This window comes from Salvelinus fontinalis, chromosome 8 (genome assembly GCF_029448725.1).
Source record: "Salvelinus fontinalis isolate EN_2023a chromosome 8, ASM2944872v1, whole genome shotgun sequence".
In the NCBI taxonomy this organism is placed as follows: Eukaryota; Metazoa; Chordata; class Actinopteri; order Salmoniformes; family Salmonidae; genus Salvelinus; species Salvelinus fontinalis.
The window spans coordinates 30,180,546-30,201,093 of NC_074672.1; the positions used below are offsets into that span (position 1 = coordinate 30,180,546).

General features: G+C 42.9%; 1 protein-coding gene across 10 annotated transcripts in view; it reads right to left on the minus strand.

Moving 5' to 3' along the window:
• LOC129861082 (glutamate receptor-interacting protein 2-like) overlaps nt 1-20,548 on the minus strand; it is a 55,850-nt gene that overhangs the window by 22,408 nt on the left and 12,894 nt on the right. For 9 of the 10 annotated variants that reach the window (XM_055932172.1, XM_055932171.1, XM_055932175.1 and 6 more), the window contains 13 exons: nt 19,447-19,592; nt 18,774-18,860; nt 18,600-18,675; nt 17,721-17,866; nt 14,767-14,914; nt 14,414-14,583; nt 8,212-8,331; nt 7,774-7,929; nt 7,306-7,492; nt 5,540-5,685; nt 1,978-2,058; nt 1,433-1,496; nt 450-595 (listed from right to left, as the gene is read on the minus strand). In XM_055932172.1, the coding sequence (XP_055788147.1) occupies nt 450-595; nt 1,433-1,496; nt 1,978-2,058; nt 5,540-5,685; nt 7,306-7,492; nt 7,774-7,929; nt 8,212-8,331; nt 14,414-14,583; nt 14,767-14,914; nt 17,721-17,866; nt 18,600-18,675; nt 18,774-18,860; nt 19,447-19,592 (1,673 nt within the window). The remainder of the gene's footprint in view (nt 1-449; nt 596-1,432; nt 1,497-1,977; nt 2,059-5,539; nt 5,686-7,305; nt 7,493-7,773; nt 7,930-8,211; nt 8,332-14,413; nt 14,584-14,766; nt 14,915-17,720; nt 17,867-18,599; nt 18,676-18,773; nt 18,861-19,446; nt 19,593-20,548) is intronic. The other variant, XM_055932173.1, reaches the window with a different exon arrangement.

The following is a 20,548-nucleotide window of genomic DNA, read 5'->3' on the forward strand; positions in this document are numbered from 1 at the left end:
TTCTGATTTAACAGACACATATGTTTAACAGACACATATTTCCTAAGAGTGGGCATTACAGTACAATCATCCATCACAAATTCTAACTTCCTTGTACCAAATGGTATGTAACGCTATTTATATTAGGTCATTTAAATAGACAGAAATGTATAGTCTAAATATGTTTCTACTGAGGAATTCAACCTAATTGGATGGAAATGTGTTATTGTACATTTTCATTTTATTCATTTAACAGACGCTCTTATCCAGAGCGACTAACAGGAGCAATCAGGGTAGGTGCCTTTATCAAGGGCACATTGACAAGTTTCTCACCTAGTCGTCTCGGGGACTGCCCCAAAGCTCTTAATCACTAGGCTACCTGCCGTTCGTCTCTTCTAGACACACCTCTCCATGCAAATAAGCTTCAGGACTGCATGTTAATTTTTGAAGCATGACTCTGTTCATCCTACCAGCGTTGTCCTCGTCCTTCTGGATCCGGAGCTTGACCATGTCCTCTGCCTGCTGAAGCACGTGCATAGCATCCTCCATGGTGCAGTTCTCCAGACGCACGTTATCGATGGCCAGCAGCCTGTCCCCTGGCTCCAACGTACCCGTCCTATTAGCAGGCAGGTGAGAGGTGGGCAGGAAATTAAACCACACGAGTTTTAAAAAATCTAATAATACTGTGTATGTTTGTACCTGACATTTGCTTTGTATCTCAAAGCTGCTAATACTTTATTTCAAGGGACTGATAATAGCATTTTTCTAAAATATCTTAAATTGATTGGAAGCTCAACTAAGTCAGAGGTTTTTAAAGAGATGTGTATTTACTCCCAAGAGTCAGATGAACTCAAGGATAACATGTATGTCTCTGCGTGCAGTTTGAAGGAAGATGCTGACTAGCACTAGAGCAATTGCTAACTAGCATTAGCACATTGACTGGAAGTCTATGGGTATCTGTAGGCATGTGTTAACGCTAATTAGCATTGGCTTGCCAAACTACCTCTAACTTCATACTGGACAGAGACATAAAAATGGCATCCATGCGGTCATCTGACTCTGGGGAAGTAGATAAATGGCCTCATTGCCAAAATCTCAAAGTATGCCTTTAACATGACAGATGAAAAATTCCAATATCGGTCCCATGACTTGAATGGGATTTGAGCCGCTAAAACGTTAGCATGTGGAAATGGTGCCATGGAAACTAAACCAAAGCCTGGATTGCAGTCATACCTTGTCCATAGACTGCTTACAAGGTAACGAAACCAATAAGTTATTTTGTAATTTGGGTGAACTATCATTTTAAGGTCACATGGTTGGGAAACACTCTTCGTTCTCCTCATGACTAGTATAATTTCATACTTACCAGGTGAAACTAACCCCAGACCTGTGGCAGTAAAGCAAGTAATTTGTTTGAGGAATCTACCCCATGTGATTGGGAGGCTGGACATACCTGTGGGCTATGCTTCCTTTCCTGATATCAGAGATGATCAGAGGTTTGTCAGGTCTCTTGCTTGCTGTTCAGACAGACAGACACCATTAAACTAAACATTCATAACATCCACAGAGATAATAGAAAAGCAAGGAATAAAAATAACACTTATCAGGAGTTGACTGTTGCCCAAATTATTTTTTACTTGCTCTGGATCCCTGCATGTTCTACTTTAGTGCACACAGTCCAAAAGCATTGCATGTATCACAAGTCAACTGATGGTCTACCCTACTAGCTTCAGTATCTGTGACATCACTAACATACTCTTTGTACTACATAGAATTACTGTCCTTTATTGTTTTCCCAGGCTCGTTAAAGTGTGAAAGAGGTGATGAATAAAAATGGTCCTCAAGCATTTATCAGACTTAATGAGGCAGTAGCTTTCATGACAGTCTAGGCCATAGTTTTGGTTCACAGAGCATTGATCCACACTGAGAGAGATATGCAAGCCAAGGGTTGTTATGTTAGGTTACATCGCCCCCTGCCGTTTGTATCTGGTAACTCACCACTGATGGTGATACCAAGTTCGACTCCTCTCCTCTTGGGCAGTTTTACATGGAACGTGCCACTACTGGGAACCACTGATTCTAATGGGTAGGGGGAGATAACAAAAGAGAGAAAACAGCTTCTATCACCAGGCCATCTGACTGTTGAACTGCCATCACTACCGGGCTACCTGCACGGTTCTCTGCCATAGAACTTGAGACTAATGCTCCATGTATACAGATAGTAATTTTACACTGGTCACCTCATATTCTGGTTTATATACTGTTGTTTACGCACTGTGTATATGCACTGTGTTCTCCACATACTGTAGCCTATCCTAATATACAGTTGAAGTCGGAAGTTAAGATACACTTAGGTTGGAGTCATTAAAACACATTTTTCAACCACTCTTGTTAAACTATAGTTTTGGCAAGTCGGTTAGGACATTACTTTGTGCATGATACAAGTAATTTTTCCAACAATTGTTTACAGAGATTATTTCACTGTATCACAATTCCAGTGGGTCAGAAGTTCACATACACTAAGTTGACTGTGCCTTTGAAGAGCTTGGAAAATTCCAGAAAATTATGTCATGGCTTTAGCTTCTGAGAGGCTAATTGACATCATTTGAGTCAATTGGAGTTGTACCTGTGGATGTATTTTAAGGCCTACCTTCAAACTCAGTGCCTCTGCTTGACATCATGAGAAACTCAAAAGAACTCAGCCAAGACCTCCCCAAAAAAATTGTAGACCTCCACGAGTCTGGTTCATCCTTGGGAGCAATTTACAAACTCCTGCAGGTACCACGTTTATCTGTACAAACAATAGCGCGCAAGCATAAACACCATGGGACCACGCAGCCGTCATACCGCTCAGGAAGGAGACGCGTTCTGTCTCCTAGAGATAAACGTACTTGTGCGAGAAGTGCAAATCAATCCCAGAACAGCAAAGGACCTTGTGTAAAATGCTGGAGGAAACAGTAACAAAAGTATCTATATCCACAGTAAAACGAGTCCTATATCGACAACCTGAAAGGACGCTCATTAAGGAAGAAGCCACTGCTCCAAATCCGCCATAAAAAAGCCAGACTACGGTAGCATCATGAGGATGGAAAATGCTGTGGATATATTGAAGCAACATCTCAAGACATCAGTTAGGAAGTTACAGCTTGGTCGCAAGTGGGTCTTCCCAATGGACAATGACTCCAAGCATACTTCCAAAGTTGTGGCAAAATGGACAAAGGACAACAAAGTCAAGGTATTGGAGTGGCCATCACAAAGCCCAGACCTCAATCCTATAGAAAATTTGTGGGCAGAACTGAAAAAGCCTGTGCGAGCAAGGAGGCCTACAAACCTGACTCAGTTACACCAGCTCTGTTAGGAGCTGGCCAAAATTCACCCAACTTATTGTGGGAAGCTTGTGGAAGGCCACGTTTGACGTAATTTAAACAATTTAAAGGCAATGCTATCAAATACTAATTGAGTGTATGTAAACTTCGGACCCACTGGGAATGTGATGAAAGAAATAAAAAGCTGAAATAAATCCTTCTCTCTACTATTATTCTGACATTTCACATTCTTAAAATAAAGTGGTGATCCTAACTGACCAAAGACAGGGAATTTTTACTAGGATTATATGTCAGGAATTGTGAAAAACTAAGTTTAAATGTATTTGGCTAAGGTGTATGTAAACTTCCAACTTCAATTGTACCTACTGTACAGTCGTGGCCAAAAGTTTTGAGAATGACACAAAAATTAATTTCCAGAAAGTTTGCTGCTTCAGTGTCTTTAGATACTTTTGTCAGATGTTACTATAGAATACTGAAGTATAATTACAAGCATTTCATAAGTGTCAAAGGCTTTTATTGACAATTACATGATGTTGATGAAAATAGTCAATATTTGCAGTGTTGACCCTTCTTTTTCAAGACCTATGCAATTCGCCCTGGCATGCTGTCAATTAACTTCTAGGCCACATGACTGACGGCAGCCCATTATTGCATAATCAATGCTTGGAGTTTGTCAGAATTTGTGGATTTTGGTTTGTCCACCTGCCTGTTGAGGATTGACCACAAGTTCTCAATGGGATTAAGGTCTGGGGAGTTTCCTGGCAATGGACACAAAATATCAATGTTTTGTTCCCCGAGCCACTTAGTTATCACTTTTGCTTTACGACAAGGTGCGCCATCATGCTGGAAAAGGCATTGTTCGTCACCAAACTGTTCCTGGATGGATGGGAGAAGTTGCTCTTGGAGGATGTGTTGGTACCATTCTTTATTCATGGCTTTGTTCTTAGGCAAAATTGTGAGTGAGCCTACTCCCTTGGCTGAGAAGCAACCCCACATATGAATGGTCTCAGGATGCTTTACTGTTGGCATGACACAGGACTGATGGTAGCGCTCACCTGGTCTCCTCCGGACAAGCTTTTTTCCGGATGCCCCAAACAATCGGAAAGGGGATTCAGAGAAAATGACTTTACCCCAGTCCTCAGCAGTCCAATCCCTGTACATTTTGCAGAATATCAGTCTGTCCCTGATGTTTTTCCTGGAGAGAAGTGGCTTCTTTGCTGCCCTTCTTGACACCAGGCCATCCTCCAAAAGTCTTCGCCTCACTGTGCGTGCAGATGCACTCACACCTGCCTGCAGATGCACTCACACCTGCCTGCTGACATTCCTGAGCAAGCTCTGTACTGGTGGTGCCCCAATCTCGCAGCTGAATCAACTTTATGGAGATGGTCCTGGCGCTTGCTGGACTTTCTTGGGCGCCCTGAAGCCTTCTTCACAACAATTGACCCGCTCTCCTTGAAGTTCTTGATGATCCGATATATGGTTGATTTCGGTGCAATCTTACTGGCAGCAATATCCTTGCCTGTGAAGCCCTTATTGTGCCAAGCTATGATGACCTTCCTTGCAGGTAACCATGTTTGACAGAGGAAGAACAATGAGTCCAAGCACCACCCTCCCTTTGAAGCTTCCAGTATGTTATTCGAACTCAATCAGCATGACAGAGTGATCTCCAGCCTTGTCCTCGTCAACACTCACACCTGTGTTCACGAGAGAATCACTGACATGTCAGCTGGTCCTTTTGTGGCAGGGCTGAAATGCAGCGGAAATGTTTTTTGGGGATTCAATTCATTTGCTTGGCAAAGAGGGACTTTGCAATTAATTGCAATTCATCTGATTACTCTTCATAACATTCTGGAATATATGCAAATTGCCATCATACAAACTGAGGCAGCAGACTTTGTGAAAATTAATATTTGTCACTCTCAACTTTTGGCCACGACTGTACATACCATTTTCCAAATTATATACCGTCTTTACACAGAACACATTTATATTCTTATTCTGGATTCTCACACATGCTCACTCTAATATATCTACTTTGGATTGTTATTTCTTGATTTGTTGTTTAGATTACTTGTGTATTTGACATTCTACTGCACTGTTGGAGCTAGTAACATAAGCATTTCACTGCACCTGCTATAACACCTGCAAATCTGCGCACGTGACCAATACATTTTGATTTTAGATGCTATTTCAACTTGGATGAACAAAGGTTAAACTAATTAAAAAGACTATACCTGCTACATCAAACTCAATCTCCAGGGTGACCTTATTGGCCAGAGCGGCGTCACGCAGTAGCTGATTGGCCTCCTCCAGTGTTCCATCCTCTGTAGGGATTCTGTTGATGGACAGGAGTCTGTCCCCCACCTGCAGCAACCCACATCTGACGACACAGAGAATAGTTAGAAGAGTAGAATGGAGGGAAAATCTTTTTAATACATAGTAGAGTACAATAAGGGACAATGGGTAATTCTATGTGGCCTTTATAAAGTTAGAAATTTAAGCAAATTGAACAGTTTTTACAAACAGTTTTTCCTAATACTTCTCTCATTTACATCCCATTTCTCAGACGAAGCCTGCTCATAAACTAAAGACCATGAGAGTCCTGCTGTAAAACGATAAGAAACCTTATTCGTACTACTACTACCACCACCACTACTACCATGAAACTGTTATATGGAGCATAAAAAAATATACAGAGCTGTCTGGTTCTCTACTCTCATGAATCTGCTTTAGATTTCAGAGACAGGTGGTTTATGGTGAACATATTTCAACTCCACTTTGACCTCAACTCACTGCTAAACGCTAACAATAAACCACTGAGTCACACTGCTAACCACTATCAATAAACCACTGAGTCACACTGCTAACCACTATCAATAAACCACTGAGTCACACTGCTAACCACTATCAATAAACCACTGAGTCACACTGCTAACCACTATCAATAAACCACTGAGTCACACTGCTAACCACTATCAATAAACCACTGAGTCACACTGCTAACCACTATCAATAAACCACTGAGTCACACTGCTAACCACTATCAATAAACCACTGAGTCACACTGCTAACCACTATCAATAAACCACTGAGTCAGGACCCTGAAAGGCACAATCCTACCCACAATCAACAGTTGTTGTTAAATTGAACAAAGCTAGACCCTCCTGTTCTGGCTAGGAGCAATGGCAAACATTTCAGTAGATTTCTTCTATTCCCAGAAAAATGGCCTTGACTCCAGTGACTGTGGAATAATGGATGCACCGAAGTTGAACAATTGTCAATCACTTCTCTGATAAGAAAATGACTCTTCACCTTGCTTGACCTTAAATAAAGGGCAAGGACACCCCCCCCCCCCCCCACACCGGCGCTTACTTCCATGAACACATCATTAGGACACACACATAGCAGCACTGTCAACTAGGATTAATTCACTAAACACTGCAATTCATTAACCTTGCGTTAGTTCTGAGACAAACATCACAATAGGATGTTCTGCTTGAGTCACTCCCTCCCAACGGAGGGAGACTTTAAATGGTATTACACCACACAGAGGACATGGCCTTCTGTTGTCAATACAGACACTATCCTTACTCTTACAAGACAAGGGCAGAGAGCACACATTGGCCTAATCAGGGCTATCCGTTTCCTTAATAAATTAACAGATAAATGCTTTTTAAAATCAAGGCCAGGATAAACGTTTATAAATAAACATAGTAAAATATAATTAATTCACTTGCTTCTCACAGATTCTAATACCACTGAAGTTATTATTATTATATCAAAGCAAGGTGCCTAATGGAACTGCTAGGACACAGCGGAGCTAAATGTGACATCTTCGGATAGGAGACCCAGATTAGTATTCCTCAGAGAAAGCAGTGACTCTCCTCATCACTCCTGATGACACCCTACTGTCCGCTGAGTGACTAAGACATGGCCCTAAGGTCAAGGTCACTCCACACTGTACAGTACTTCTCTGTCTGGGAGGCTGTGTGTGTGTAACCTTTCGGCAGGGCTGTCAGGCTCGATGAAGCGGATGACTGCGGGAACGGTCATGGTCTCTGTGGCAAAGACACCCCCCTGCAGCTGAACCCCGAACCCTGTGAGTGGATCCCCCCTCAGGATGACCTCGCTGGTCTCCACATGAACAACCTGACCCCCAGGGCCCACTGAGCTGGATGCTAGGGACACTGGGTGAGGGGGAAGGGTGGATAGTGTGATACATTGAGAGAAAGGGGAGGAATGAATGGATAGATGGAGAGAGAGAGAGAGAGAGAGAGAGAGAGAGAGAGAGAGAGAGAGAGAGAGAGGGAGAGTGAGTCAGCTATCAGCCTTTCCATCAGTCCATGTCAGTGATCCATCATCAGAGCAGTCACCCCTTTAATGAGGGGAGGTAGGTCAATTCTCAAACTATTATAAAACCCGGTTATGAATACACATTTGTTCTTAAACCAGTACACAATCCACATACGTGAGCTCTTGTGCTCCTTCCTCCTCTGGCGTCTCTTATTTGTGGTGCTACGGGGGCTGGTGGATGGGATGGGGCAGGGTAGGGTGTTGCTGCCCTGGCTGCTGCTGTACCCTGAGGTGGCTGTGGAGGAAGGGGAGAAGCCACCACACACCAGAGCTGAAAGGACACATGCTCACAACATCAAATCAATGCAAAGAGAAAACCCTTCAAGGTAGAATAATGCAACTCGTCACTTGACCTGAAACTCCACACTGCACCTAGACTACATGCAATGCTAATACACAGTTAATTATATCGCAACATTATCATTGGGATCAGAGGATCATAAACTGAAAAAAGACAGATGATCAACAGCAACTTTTAAACTACATACACTTAGCAATGAAAATGCTATATACTGTCCTATACCCAGCAGCATATTCACACATTATAACTCACATGTGCAGTGGTCCTGCTGGTTGAGTGGGTGGCTGGGACTGCTCCAAGTCTTGCAGTGTTGGGTGTGGCTGTAGTTAACAGTGGGGTCCCAATGGTGAAGGTTGCTCTTCTCCACTTTCACTGCATCCACAATGAAACAAAAAAACATTTAAAAGTTGTTTATAAGGAAAATTACTCTCTGCTCAGGCACAGCAATGTGCTGCTAAATTCTGCCCATGAAATGCTGTTTTAATCTCCATTTACACCCCAGAGCCTGCAGGATAACAACAGGCAGAGTCATTGATATTTAGTTTTCTTCATGGTACACTAGACTGAATCCTGTGGCATAATGCATTTTTGTCAACACAGGAAAATCAGTGAGACATGTAACTGAATGGAGCAAAGAAGGACAGAATGGCTGAGAAATGTTATCTTACGTTTACTAACAAGCTTCAACAAAGCTGAATGCAGATTTGAGAACATTCTACAATTTCACTTTGAAGAAAGCAAAAGAAACTAGGTTTGTAAAAACACTGGCAGGTCAGTCAGAACTGGCTCTCACTGAGCTAATACTGCCTTGCGAAGAGAGGACATGCCATGTGAATCTGCCTTCATTGAACACAGCTGAAACCCGAAAGGCTAATTGCAGATGACGCCTCATGGATAAGACATGTCCTGCCTCTCTCCTGATTGGCAGGCCAATTGACCAATTGAGCATGTGAGCTGTCAGTGTCAAACCTGAGGCTTATTCAGTTGTGTGAAAAGTTAATGGGATTGGAGATATAGATGCCAGATGATACAGAATAAATACTGGTCTGAAATGTTCCACTCTTTGGACTGCATTTACTGTGTGATGGCTCCCCAGATGTTGACTCCCTTTACAAATTATTTATATTCTTTAATGCTGTACAATGCAGGTTGTAGCCGAAAGATACAGTATTGGCTATTCTATTCTCACACCCACAAACAATGTAGTAAATAAAACCAAATCATTAATGAAACATTCAAGGGAAAAATGTGGAGCTACACTCCACACTTGAATGTGACCAAACCACACAGCTATATTTAACGGGGAGAATTACACACGACAGTAATCTTTAGTGTTCTATTCGTACAGTCTTAATCTGTGACAGTCTCCCTCCTCACATAGATGACGGATTTGCAAGAAAGCCATGGATGTCTCACAGATCCAGGTAATCTGGTTAAATCCAAGACATTGTAGTATGTCTTATGAAAGCAAGTATTTTTCAAACGTCCACAACGTTCGTCTCAGGCAGAAGTTGTCATTAACCCTTTCGTATCCCCTAGGCCTAACCATAAGAAGTGACAAGATGTGACCCTTTCTCAGTAGTTCGGGGCAACTTCTATCCACTCCACCAAAACTTCCATCCCACTCTGTGGTCCTGTAACCCTTTGGCTCCTGCAGAGTAGAGCTCTAATTCATATCTTTACTGAGGAATACTGTAGAAACATCTTATCTTTTCGTTGCCATATCAGTCTTATTAAATCTCAGTGAGGATTAGACAAATTGCATTTTATGATCATGTCTAATACCCAAAGGGAATGTATCATTAAAATATAATCTCATCGTTGTGGCATTTAATTTCAATAATGAATCTACATCTAATCCAATTTAGAAGGACATGAAAAATTACAGTAATTTTCTAGGCACAAATAAAAACCTAACTGAAACACTTTCTTTTCACTATCTTGAGTACATACATTAGTGTGATACAGTGCAATATGATAATCCATGTTCACGATGACAGATAACAATATGTAATCCAACTCCATTGGGAAGTGGGTGTCTCCATAATATAATGACTTAGCCATAAGATCCATATTCTAATGCTGAGACGCCCACCGCAGATAAGACTAAGCCACTGTAGTTGACACTAAGACACAGCGTAGTTATACCACACTTCAGGCTTCACAATCTTTCCCAACCTCACATACTAAGAAACAACCTCTGACCAAAGGCTCTGTCAATCAGCTGTTAGGTGTTCCTTTCTAACTGTTAATTCTTACATGTATGTATGTATGTATGTATGTGTGTGTGTGTGTGTGTGTGTGTGTGTGTGTGTGTGTGTGTGTGTGTGTGTGTGTGTGTGTGTGTGTGTGTGTGTGTGTGTGTGTGTGTGTGTGTGTGTGTGTGTGTGTGTGTGTGTGTGTGTGTGTGTGTGTGTGTGTGTAGCTTGTCGGGATGCATAAAAGGCCTGCGGTCTACCCCAGGGTGCAGAGCTCGTAGCCTCCAGCCCTCTCCACACTTAAGTGATTCACAGCATACGGGAGGAGGCAGCTCACCCTCTGCAATCCCTTTACAGCAGCAGAGGGAACTATGTAGGGGTGTGAATATGCTTAAAACAAAGTGTATCTGATGTTTTTCTACTGGGTTACATATGCAAATCAAATCAAATTGTATTTGTCACATACACATATTTAGCAGATGTAGCTAAATGCTTGTGTTCCTAGCTTCAACAGTGCAGTAGCATCTACCAGTGCAGTAGCATCTAAACATGATTCACAACAATACACACAAATATAAAAGTCAATGAATGGAATTAAGAATGATATATATATTAGATTGAGCAATGTCAGCATGGCACTGCCTAACATACAGTAGAATAAAATGCATTATATATGTATGAGACGAGTAAAGCAGTATGTAAACATTATTTAAACATTATTAAAGTGACTAGTGTTCCATTATTAAAGTGGCCAGTGATTTCAAGTCTATGTATATAGGGCAGCAGCCTCTAAGGTGCAGGGTTGCGTAATCCGGTAGAAGCCAGCTAGTGATGGCTATTTAACAGTCTGATGACCTTAAGATAGAAGCTGTTTTTCAGTGTCTCGGTCCCAGCTTTGATGCACCTGTACTGACTTCGCCTTCTGGATGATAGCGGGGTGAACAGGTCGTGGCTAGGGTGGTTGATGTACTTAATGATCTTTTTGGCCTTCCTGTGACATTAGGTGGTATAAGTGTCCTGGAGGGCAGGTAGTTTGCCCCCGGTGATGCGTTGGGCAGACTGCACCACACTCTGGAGAGCCCTGCGGTTGCGGTGATACAGCCCAACAGGATGCTCTCAATTGTGCATCTTTAAAAGTTTGTGAGGGTTTTAGGGGCCAAGCTAAATTTCTTCAGCCTCCTGAGGTTGGAGAAGTAGTCCGTGGTAGTCCGTGATTGTCTGTAGGCCCTGCCACATACGTCTCGTGTCTGAGCCGTTGAATTGCAACTCCACTTTGTCTCTATACTGTCACGCCCTGACCGTAGAAAGCTTTTTATGTCTCTATTTTGGATTGGTCAGGGTGTGATTTGGGTGGGCATTCTATGTTCCTTTTTCTATGATTTGTATTTCTGTGTGTTTGGCCGGGTGTGGTTCTCAATCAGAGGCAGCTGTCTATCGTTGTCTCTGATTGAGAACCATACTTAGGTTGCCTTTTCCCACCTGTATTTGTGGATAGTTGTCTATGTGTAGTTGCATGTCAACACTAATTGTTTATAGCTTCACGTTCGTTTTGTTGTTTTGTTAGTTTGTTTAAGTGTTCTTCGTTTGAATAAAAGAAGAATGTATTCCAATCACGCTGCGCCTTGGTCTCCTCCCTTTGACAGATGTGACATATACTGACGTTTTGCCTGTTTGATTGCCTTACGGAGGGAATAACTACACTGTTTGTATTCAGCCATATACCCAGTAACCTTGCCATGGTTAGATGCGGTGGTTTGTGCTTTCAGTTTTGCGCGAATGCTGCCATCTATCCACGGTTTCTGGTTTGGGTAGGTTTTCATAGTCACAGTGGCTACAACATCTCCTATCCAGTTCCTGATGAACTCAGTCACTATATCCGTGTATTCGTTGATGTTATTCTCAGAGGCTATCCGGAACATATCCCAGTCCGCGTGATCGAAACAATTTTGAAGCATGGATTCCGATTGGTCAGACCAGCATTGAATAGACCTTAGCACGGGTACTTCCTGTTTAAGTTTCTGTCTATAGGAAGGGAGGAGCAAAATGGAGTCGTGGTCAGATTTGCTGAAGAGATGGTGGGTGAGGGCCTTGTAGGCATTTCGAAAAGTTGAGTAGCTGTGGTCCAATGTTTTACCAGCGCGAGTCAATGTGTTGTTAGAACTTTGGTAGTGTTTTCCTCAAATTTGCTGTGTTGAAATTCCTAGCTACAATAAATGCGGCCTCAAGATATGTGGTTTCCAGTCTGCATAAAGTCCAGTGTAGTTCTTTGAGGGCCGTCATGGTTTTGGCTTGAGGGGGAATATACACGGCTGTGACTATATTCGTAGAAAATTGTCTTGGGAGGTAATACGGTCGGCATTTGATTGTGAGATTTTCTAAGTTGGGTGAAAAAGAGGACTTGAGTTTCTGTATGTTATCACAAACACACCATATGGGTTAATCATGAAACATACAACCCCGCCTTTCTTCTTCCTGGAGAGTTCTTTATTCCTGTCTGCGCGATGTACTGAGAACCCAGATGGCTGAATGGACGGGGACAGTATATCCCAAGAGAGCCATGTTTCCGTGAAACAGAGTATGTTACAATCCCTGATGTCTCTCTGAAGGAGATCCTCGCCCTGGGCTCCCGAGTGGAGCAGCGGTCTAAGGCACTGCATCTCAGTACTTGAGGCATCACTACAGACACCCTGGTTTGATTCAAGGTTGTATCACAATTGACCGTGATTGGGAGTCCCATAGGGCGGCGCACAATTGGCCCAGCATCGTCCGGGTTTGGCTGGTGTAGGCCGTCATTGTAAATAAGTATTTGTTCTGATTGCCTAGTTAAATAACGATGAAATATAATGAATAAAAAAGAAAATACTTTATTATCCAGAGACTGAACATTAGCAAGAAATATACTCATAAGCGGTTGATGGTATGCATGCCTCCTGAGTTGGACTAGAAGTCCACTTCGAATACCTCTTCTCTGCCGGAGCAGCCTCTAGAATAAGTTCAATTGCCCTGGGTGGTACGAACAAAGGATCCAATTCTGGAAAGTCATATTCCTGTCCATAATGCTGGTGAGTTACCGCCGCTCTGATATCCAAAAGTTATTTCTGGCTGTATGTAATAACACAAAAACATTTCTGGGCTAATAATGTAAGAAATAACACACAAAAAACTGAAATACTGCAAAGTTGCTTAGGAGCTAGAAGCAGAGCTGCCATATCTGTTGGTGCCATCTTACTAGCTAGAAAACTACCTAAACATTGCATAAACAAAGGACTGTGAAGAGTGGAGGAGAGGACGCCTTGGAGAGTGTTGGGATACTGCCCCTCCCCACCGGTGTGATTACTACCTCTGAGGGTTTGGAGCTTGAGGTAGTCACCTCATACAAGTACTTGGGAGTATGGCTAGACGGTACACTGTCCTTCTCTCAGCACATATCAAAGCCGCAGGTTAAGGTTAAATCTAGACTTGGTTTCCTTTTTCGTAATCACTCCTCTTTCCCCCCAGCTGCCAAACTAACCCTGATTCAGATGACCATCCTACCCATGCTAGATTAATGAGACTTAATTTATAGATCGGCAGGCTAGATGTTCTTTGCCATTCGGCCATCAGATTTGCCTCCAATGCTCCTTTTGGACACATCACTGCACTCTATACCTCTGTAAACTGGTCATCTCTGTACACCCATCCAAGACCCACTGGTGGATGCTTATTTATAAAACCCTCTTAGGCCTCCACATACAACACCCGTTCTGACAGTCACATTCTGTTAGAGGTCCCCAAAGCACACACATCTCTGAGTCCCTTCTCTTTTCAGTTCTCTGCAGCTAGCGACTGGAACGAGCTGCAAAAAACACTCCAACTGGACATTTTTTTCTCTTCACTCAAAGACTCTTACTGACAGTTGTGTCTGCTTTGCGTGATGTATTGTTGTCTCTACCTTCTTGCCCTTTGTGCTGTTGTCTGTGCCCAATAATGTTTGTACCATGTTTTGTGCTGCTACCATGTTGTGCTGCTGCCATGTTGTGTTGTTGTAATGTGTTCCTGCCATGCTATGTTGATGTCTTCGGTCTCTCTTTATGTAGTGTTGTGTAGTCTCTCTTGTCATTATGTGTGTTTTGTCCTATATATATTTTTTTTTTATCCCAGCCCCCGTCCCCGCAGGAGGCCTTTTGCCTTTTGGTAGGCCGTCATTGTAAATAAGAATTTGTTCTTAACTGACCTGACTATTTAAATAAAGGTTAAATAAATAAAAATATAAAGACCTGTGTCTTGAGGTCTCATGGGAAGTCTGCTCTGATTGGCTGGCAGGATCTCCAATTTAACAACGTCAGAGGTTTGGGCCAACAGCTGTGTGGCCTCCATCAGGGAACAGTGCTCAGTACTGGTCCCATCTATACACAGGAGAAGATCACCTATATGCAATGCCCCACACCTGAGAGAGAGAGAGAGAGAGAGAGAGAGAGAGGGGTAGGAAAGGGACAGACAGAGAGGGATTTGAAAGTAGAAAAGCATATTACATTTAGGATAAAGCTATTTTCATGCAAAATACAGTATGATCTCTTTGGTATGCAAGTAAAAAAGTTTGACATTGTATGTGACAGGAGGCTTGGCTCACCTCTCCACCACACTGGCCTGTTTGATTTTGTCAATGATGATGACCTGCTTGTTCCTGTACACTGCAGTAGCCAGGCTGACACCCAGGTTGGCTGCAGGACACTTCACTATCTCCACCAGCAGGGGGCCAGAGGCCTGCTGCACAGACTCTGAGAGACAGACAGACATACACGGCATTAGCGTGGAATATCCATAGTACTGTAGTGAATTGATGAGGTTGCTTGATGTTGGGATAATAAGGTCACTACAGTACAGTGATGAAATCAGTGTCTGAGTACTTAAGAAATGTTATAATTATAATTTCCACATTTACTTTGTATTCATTATCTCCTCTCTCTAAATTGAAGACACCATTATTTTATTTCAGGGGACATTTGGTTTGTTAATGATATTTTCCCACTTTATTCCAAACAAGGATATTCCCATTTACTTCAGCTCAACCCACCTCACTTAACATTTAACTCCGGCAGCACAGATGTCAAGCTGTCTCAGCTGATGACATACAGTATGAGACATGCTATCCAGTGATAACGGAGAATTGACAGAACTAGAAGCCAGGGGCGAAACAGAGAAAATCAGGCACACTAGATTGGGAACTCTCAGTGAAACGTCAGTTCGTCTGATATCTTGTCTGAGACTCAAGTCCAACCTTGTACTGCCTGGGGAGTGTCACCGTGCCAGAGGAGTGTCACAAGACCCTGTCACTGACTTACAGCTGTCCTGAGGGGCGTATGCTGTTTACCAGATGAAGTTAGGCAGTAAACCCCCCCTGGCATGGAGCAAGTGATTTACAACTTTTAACAAGGCACACCTGTTAATTAAAATGCATTCCAGGTGACTGGTACTGTATATATGGGGAAGGGGATAAAACAATGTCTAGAGTATTGAACATTTCCAAGAGAACATCATTGGGAAATGTAAAAAATATGGAACAACCTAGACTCTGCCTAGAGCTGGCTACCGACATGAGTGCTACGGGGCGGTAATCATTTAGGCAGGTTATCTTCGCTTCCTTGGGCACAGGGACTATGGTGGTCTGCTTGAAACATGTAGGTATTACAGACTCGGTCAGGGAGAGGTTGAAAATGTCAGTGAAGACACTTGACAGTTGGTCCGCACATGATTTGAATACACGTCCTGGTAATCCGTCTGGCCCACCGGCTTTGTGAATGTTGACCTGTTTAAAGGTTTTGTTCACATCGGTTACCAAGAGCGTTATCACACAGTCATCCAGAACAGCTGGTGCTCTCGTGCATGCTTCAGTGTTGCTTGCCTCGAAGCGAACATAAAAGGCATTTAGCTCATCTGGTAGGCTCGCGTCACTGGGCAGCTCGCGTCTGGGTTTCCCTTTGTAGTCCGTAGTAGTTGTCAAGCCCTGCCACATCCGACGAGCGTCAGAGCCGGTGTAGTAGGATTCAATCTTAATCCTGTATTGACGCTTTGCTTGTTTGATGGTTCGTCTGAGGGCATAGCGGGATTTCTTATAAGCGTCCGGATTAGTCTTCCGCTCCTTGAAAGAGGCAGCTCTAGCCTTTAGCTCGATGCAGATGTTGCCTGTAATCCATGGCTTCTTGGTTGGGATATGTACATACAGTCACTGTGGGGACGACGTCATCGATGCACTTATTGATAAAGCTGAAGACTGAGGTGGTGTATTCCTCAATGCCATTGGATGAATCCCGGAACATATTCCAGTCTGTGCTAGCAAAACAGTCCTGTAGTGTAGCATCCGCGTCATCTGACCACTTCCATATTGAGTGAGTCACTGGTACTTCCTGCTTTAGTTTTTGCTTGTACGCAGGAATCAGGAGGATAGAATTATGGTCAGATTTGCCAAATGGAGGGCGGGGGAGACCATTGTACACATCTCTGTGTGTGGAGTAAAGGTGGTCTAGGATTTTTTTCCCCTGGTTGCACATGTGACATGCTGGTAAAAATGTGGTAAAACTGATTTAAGTTTGCCTGCATTAAAGTCCCCGGCCACTTTGGAGCGCCGCTTCTGGGTGAGCATTTTCTTCTTTGCTTATGGCCTTATAGAGTTGGTTGAGAGCGGTCTTAGTGCCAGCTTCGCTTTTTGGTGGTAAATAGACGCTACGAATAATACAGATGAGAACTCTCTTGGTAGATAGTGCGGTTGACAGCTTATCATAAGGTACTCTACCACAGGAGAGTAATACTTCAAGACATCTTTTAATACCTCGCACCAGCTGTTATTGACAAAAATACACACACCCCCACCCCTCGTCTTACCAGATGTAGCGTCTCTGTTCTGCCGGTGCATGGAAAATCCCGCCAGCTCTATATTCTCAGACTCATAGCTGAAATCGCCGCCAAATGTGCTTCTATAAAGTATTGACTCAGGGGTGTGAATACTTATGTAAATGGGGTATTTCTGTATATCATTGTTTTTATCGGAGGAGAACAGACTGAAGGGTTATTTGACATTTGACCAAGCCAAACTGACGCAAGCCCTCGGTCCTCAACATTCTGCATCCTTCTGTGAGGGGGCAGGAACATCTGTCTGACTGACTGTCTGACTGACTGACTGTGAAGCACTAGTTCTAATTAGGGTATATGAAAGCCTAGATCTCTGTTTTAGTTTTTTTGCTTCATTTAGAAGAATAAAACCGTTCTATGTAACATGCAAAATGAAAGATAAAAAAATTTATCCTAAACTTCCAGGTGATTTGGCTTACTTACATATGGTATAGAGTCGACTTCTATAATAGAATCAGTAGAGTATTTATTGTTTTATTGTATGTACCTGCTGTACCATTCCTACTAAGTGTTGACATGTTTTGTAGTCGTGTGAATCCCCAGTGGCGGCTTGTGAGCAACGAACACTCGCTCTAATACATTCTTGTGGAACGGGCGCATAATTTACCCTCAGAGCGATGTTGCCTTGCCTGCCGTATTCTCACATAATACCCCTCCGACCAGCATGTGTGTGCTCACCCATGACGGAGACGTCATACTCAATCAGGAACAGGGCTTCCTGGCTACACTGCATCAGCATAGTGAGGGCGTCAGCGTGCTTCTCTCGGTTTAAGGGCATCCCATCCACGCTCAGCACGCGGTCACCAGCCTTCAGTGTGCCCTCTCTAGTAGGGAGACAAAGAGAGAGGTGAGAGAACACTAACCCTTAAGTGTGCATGAAGGAGAGGGCATCGAATGCAGGCACTCCGTCCACACAAACACATCACATGGTCACCATCTTTCTGTTTGCTGTCTAGGAATAGAGGAACATTAAAAAGGGAAGAAGGGGGTGTTTTGGACATTGCAGTACAGTCATCTTTCGCCACCAAACAGCTCCCAATGTCCTCTCTCTCGTAAAAGATAGATTCTACCTCTGACCTCTCAGGACATTAATGAACATAAATGAATAAGCATAAATAATATCTATATATTCTCTCATGGTGTACAGTACACTCAACATGTCACTGTTTGATTTATATGATGTATATACAATGTATGTTGCCCTTAATCTCCTGAGAAATCCTGGACAGAAACAGTGCAGGACAGCATTCAGCTAGCTAGTCCCTAGCCTTAGGATGAAGCTTGCTCTTTATACTGTTAATGTGGATATAACATTAATGCATGACTGCATTTCCATAGGTCTGGGGGGCACGCATCACTACATCTTTTCAATAGCATTTGCCATTGAAACAAATGGCAAAGAGAAAACCAGGTCCAGCAAGCTGTACAGATTGCACAAAGATACATACACTGACTGAAAACAAGGCATTCCAGAGCTTCTTAATCGCTTACTCATGTGAAATTACTCATGAGGGAATAATCACGTGTGTGCACGCACACACCTATGCATGTCTTTACCTATCAGCAGGACCCCCGGGCCGTACGTAGGTCACTACCAGAGGACAAGACCTGTGCCAGTCTTCATGGAACCCTCCTAGAGAAGCAGAACACACACAATCAGGTTCAATCTTTCATCCTCTGCCACCCTTCATTATACACACTGTACATTCTAGCAGACTGAATGATGCCCACCTCTCATGACGAATCCAAAGCTGTTTCCCTCCTTGTATAGGCACACCTCTATGGTCTTAGATATGACACCCGAGGGAGCATTCTGGACTGAAAACAGAGATGGGGAGAGAGAGAACAACTGTCACATTCATGATTCACATTCAGTGTTTTAACCTTAGTTTGAATTCTTTTATCTTAGCTTTTTTTTCCTCTCGTTTGCTGTACAGGGTCCTTCGGTTCAGGGTTAGTGTTAACTGCCAATGTGAGTTGTGACCCACTGCTGGGTTGCTGTTTTGGTCCTTATGGGTCAAAACTGGATCATCCAGTAGAGGGAGGACAGCTCATGGCTGGAATGGAAAGGTATCAAAGAAATCAAACACATTCCATTCATTCCATTTGGGCCATCAAATGAGCGTGTCTCCCGATTGAAAATGACACCAGCCTCCACTGGGATTCTGATTAGTTTGTTTACTTGCTGGGTCACAGTCCAGAAATAGATTGACAACTACTGTACTGGAATAATGTCCCATTATGAGAAGACAACAACAGAGAGAATTGGAAGCTTTTTCAACCAAGAACAAAGGCAAGCTATGTTGACCTTATCTCCACTACTGTATATGTTATTTGAAAATATATGGATATTATAGACCTACTATAATAGACGCAGGACTATGCACACTAGAAGTGCTCGTACCAAAGGGAGGTAATTCGTACTCCACTTCCAGCACCACACGTTCCCCTATGTTCTTCAGCAGGCTGATGATCTCATCGTGGCGGAGCTTGGACAGGTTGATGCCATTCACAGACTTGATGTAGTCTCCCACATTCAGCTGGTCACTCCTACAAGGAGAGATAGAGGCACTCAGTTAGAGCTACAATAGAGCACATCCCCAGCAGAGAACATTGAAGACGTTGCTTGATGAGTTTTTCCTGACCATGTCACTTAGCCAGGGAATAACTCTGGGTTGGTTGGGTCACATGTTTAGGAAAACCTCCTTGCCCCACTAATGATAGACTCTGAAAACAACATCTAATCTCTTGATTCATGGCTTCAGAACGTTGTTGTGTATCTTCATCACTGCCCTGTCATGACTAATGTTCGGCATCTTTGTAGCAGAAAGTCTGTCTAATTATAACACAAGCTATGCAAATAGATGCAACCCTAGAATTCTACACACAGACAGACAGACAGATAGAGATGAGAGACATGTTTCACATGATGTCTCCCATGTGACATTGTGAGTCAACACGATGCTCATTTGGATGCTAATTAAATATATGTGCTGCTCTGCTACACCTCTGGGCTACTGCCAATCGCTACAGTGACTCAGGACACACACATCAGCATGAGCCTACCAAACACAGTCATACGCTTTCATCTTAACATAGATATATTGTGTATATGAGACTAACCGAGTCGACTAGCAAACAGGCCAGTGGTGTAATGGTTATAATAGCAGTGAGATAAGCTGTTAAGTAATATCATGATTGTCATATCTAGTCGGTCGACCACATTCTATACTGAGACACTTTTGTGGTGGCAGAAATAAATTAATTTTCCAGTATTTAATATGTGTGTGTGTGTGTGTAATAAATAAAGATGAGAGGCTGCGGTCACATGCCACTTAGTCACTCTGAAGCGTGAGAGTTTCCACTGCGTTTTGTTCTTTTATGGCTGACATAAGGACAAATTATATGAATTGAATGTTAATTCAACTATCTTTACTGAAATAACATCACTCCACACTCCAAAATAGAAACTTTAAATCACTATGAATACCAAGTGAATTGGGAGG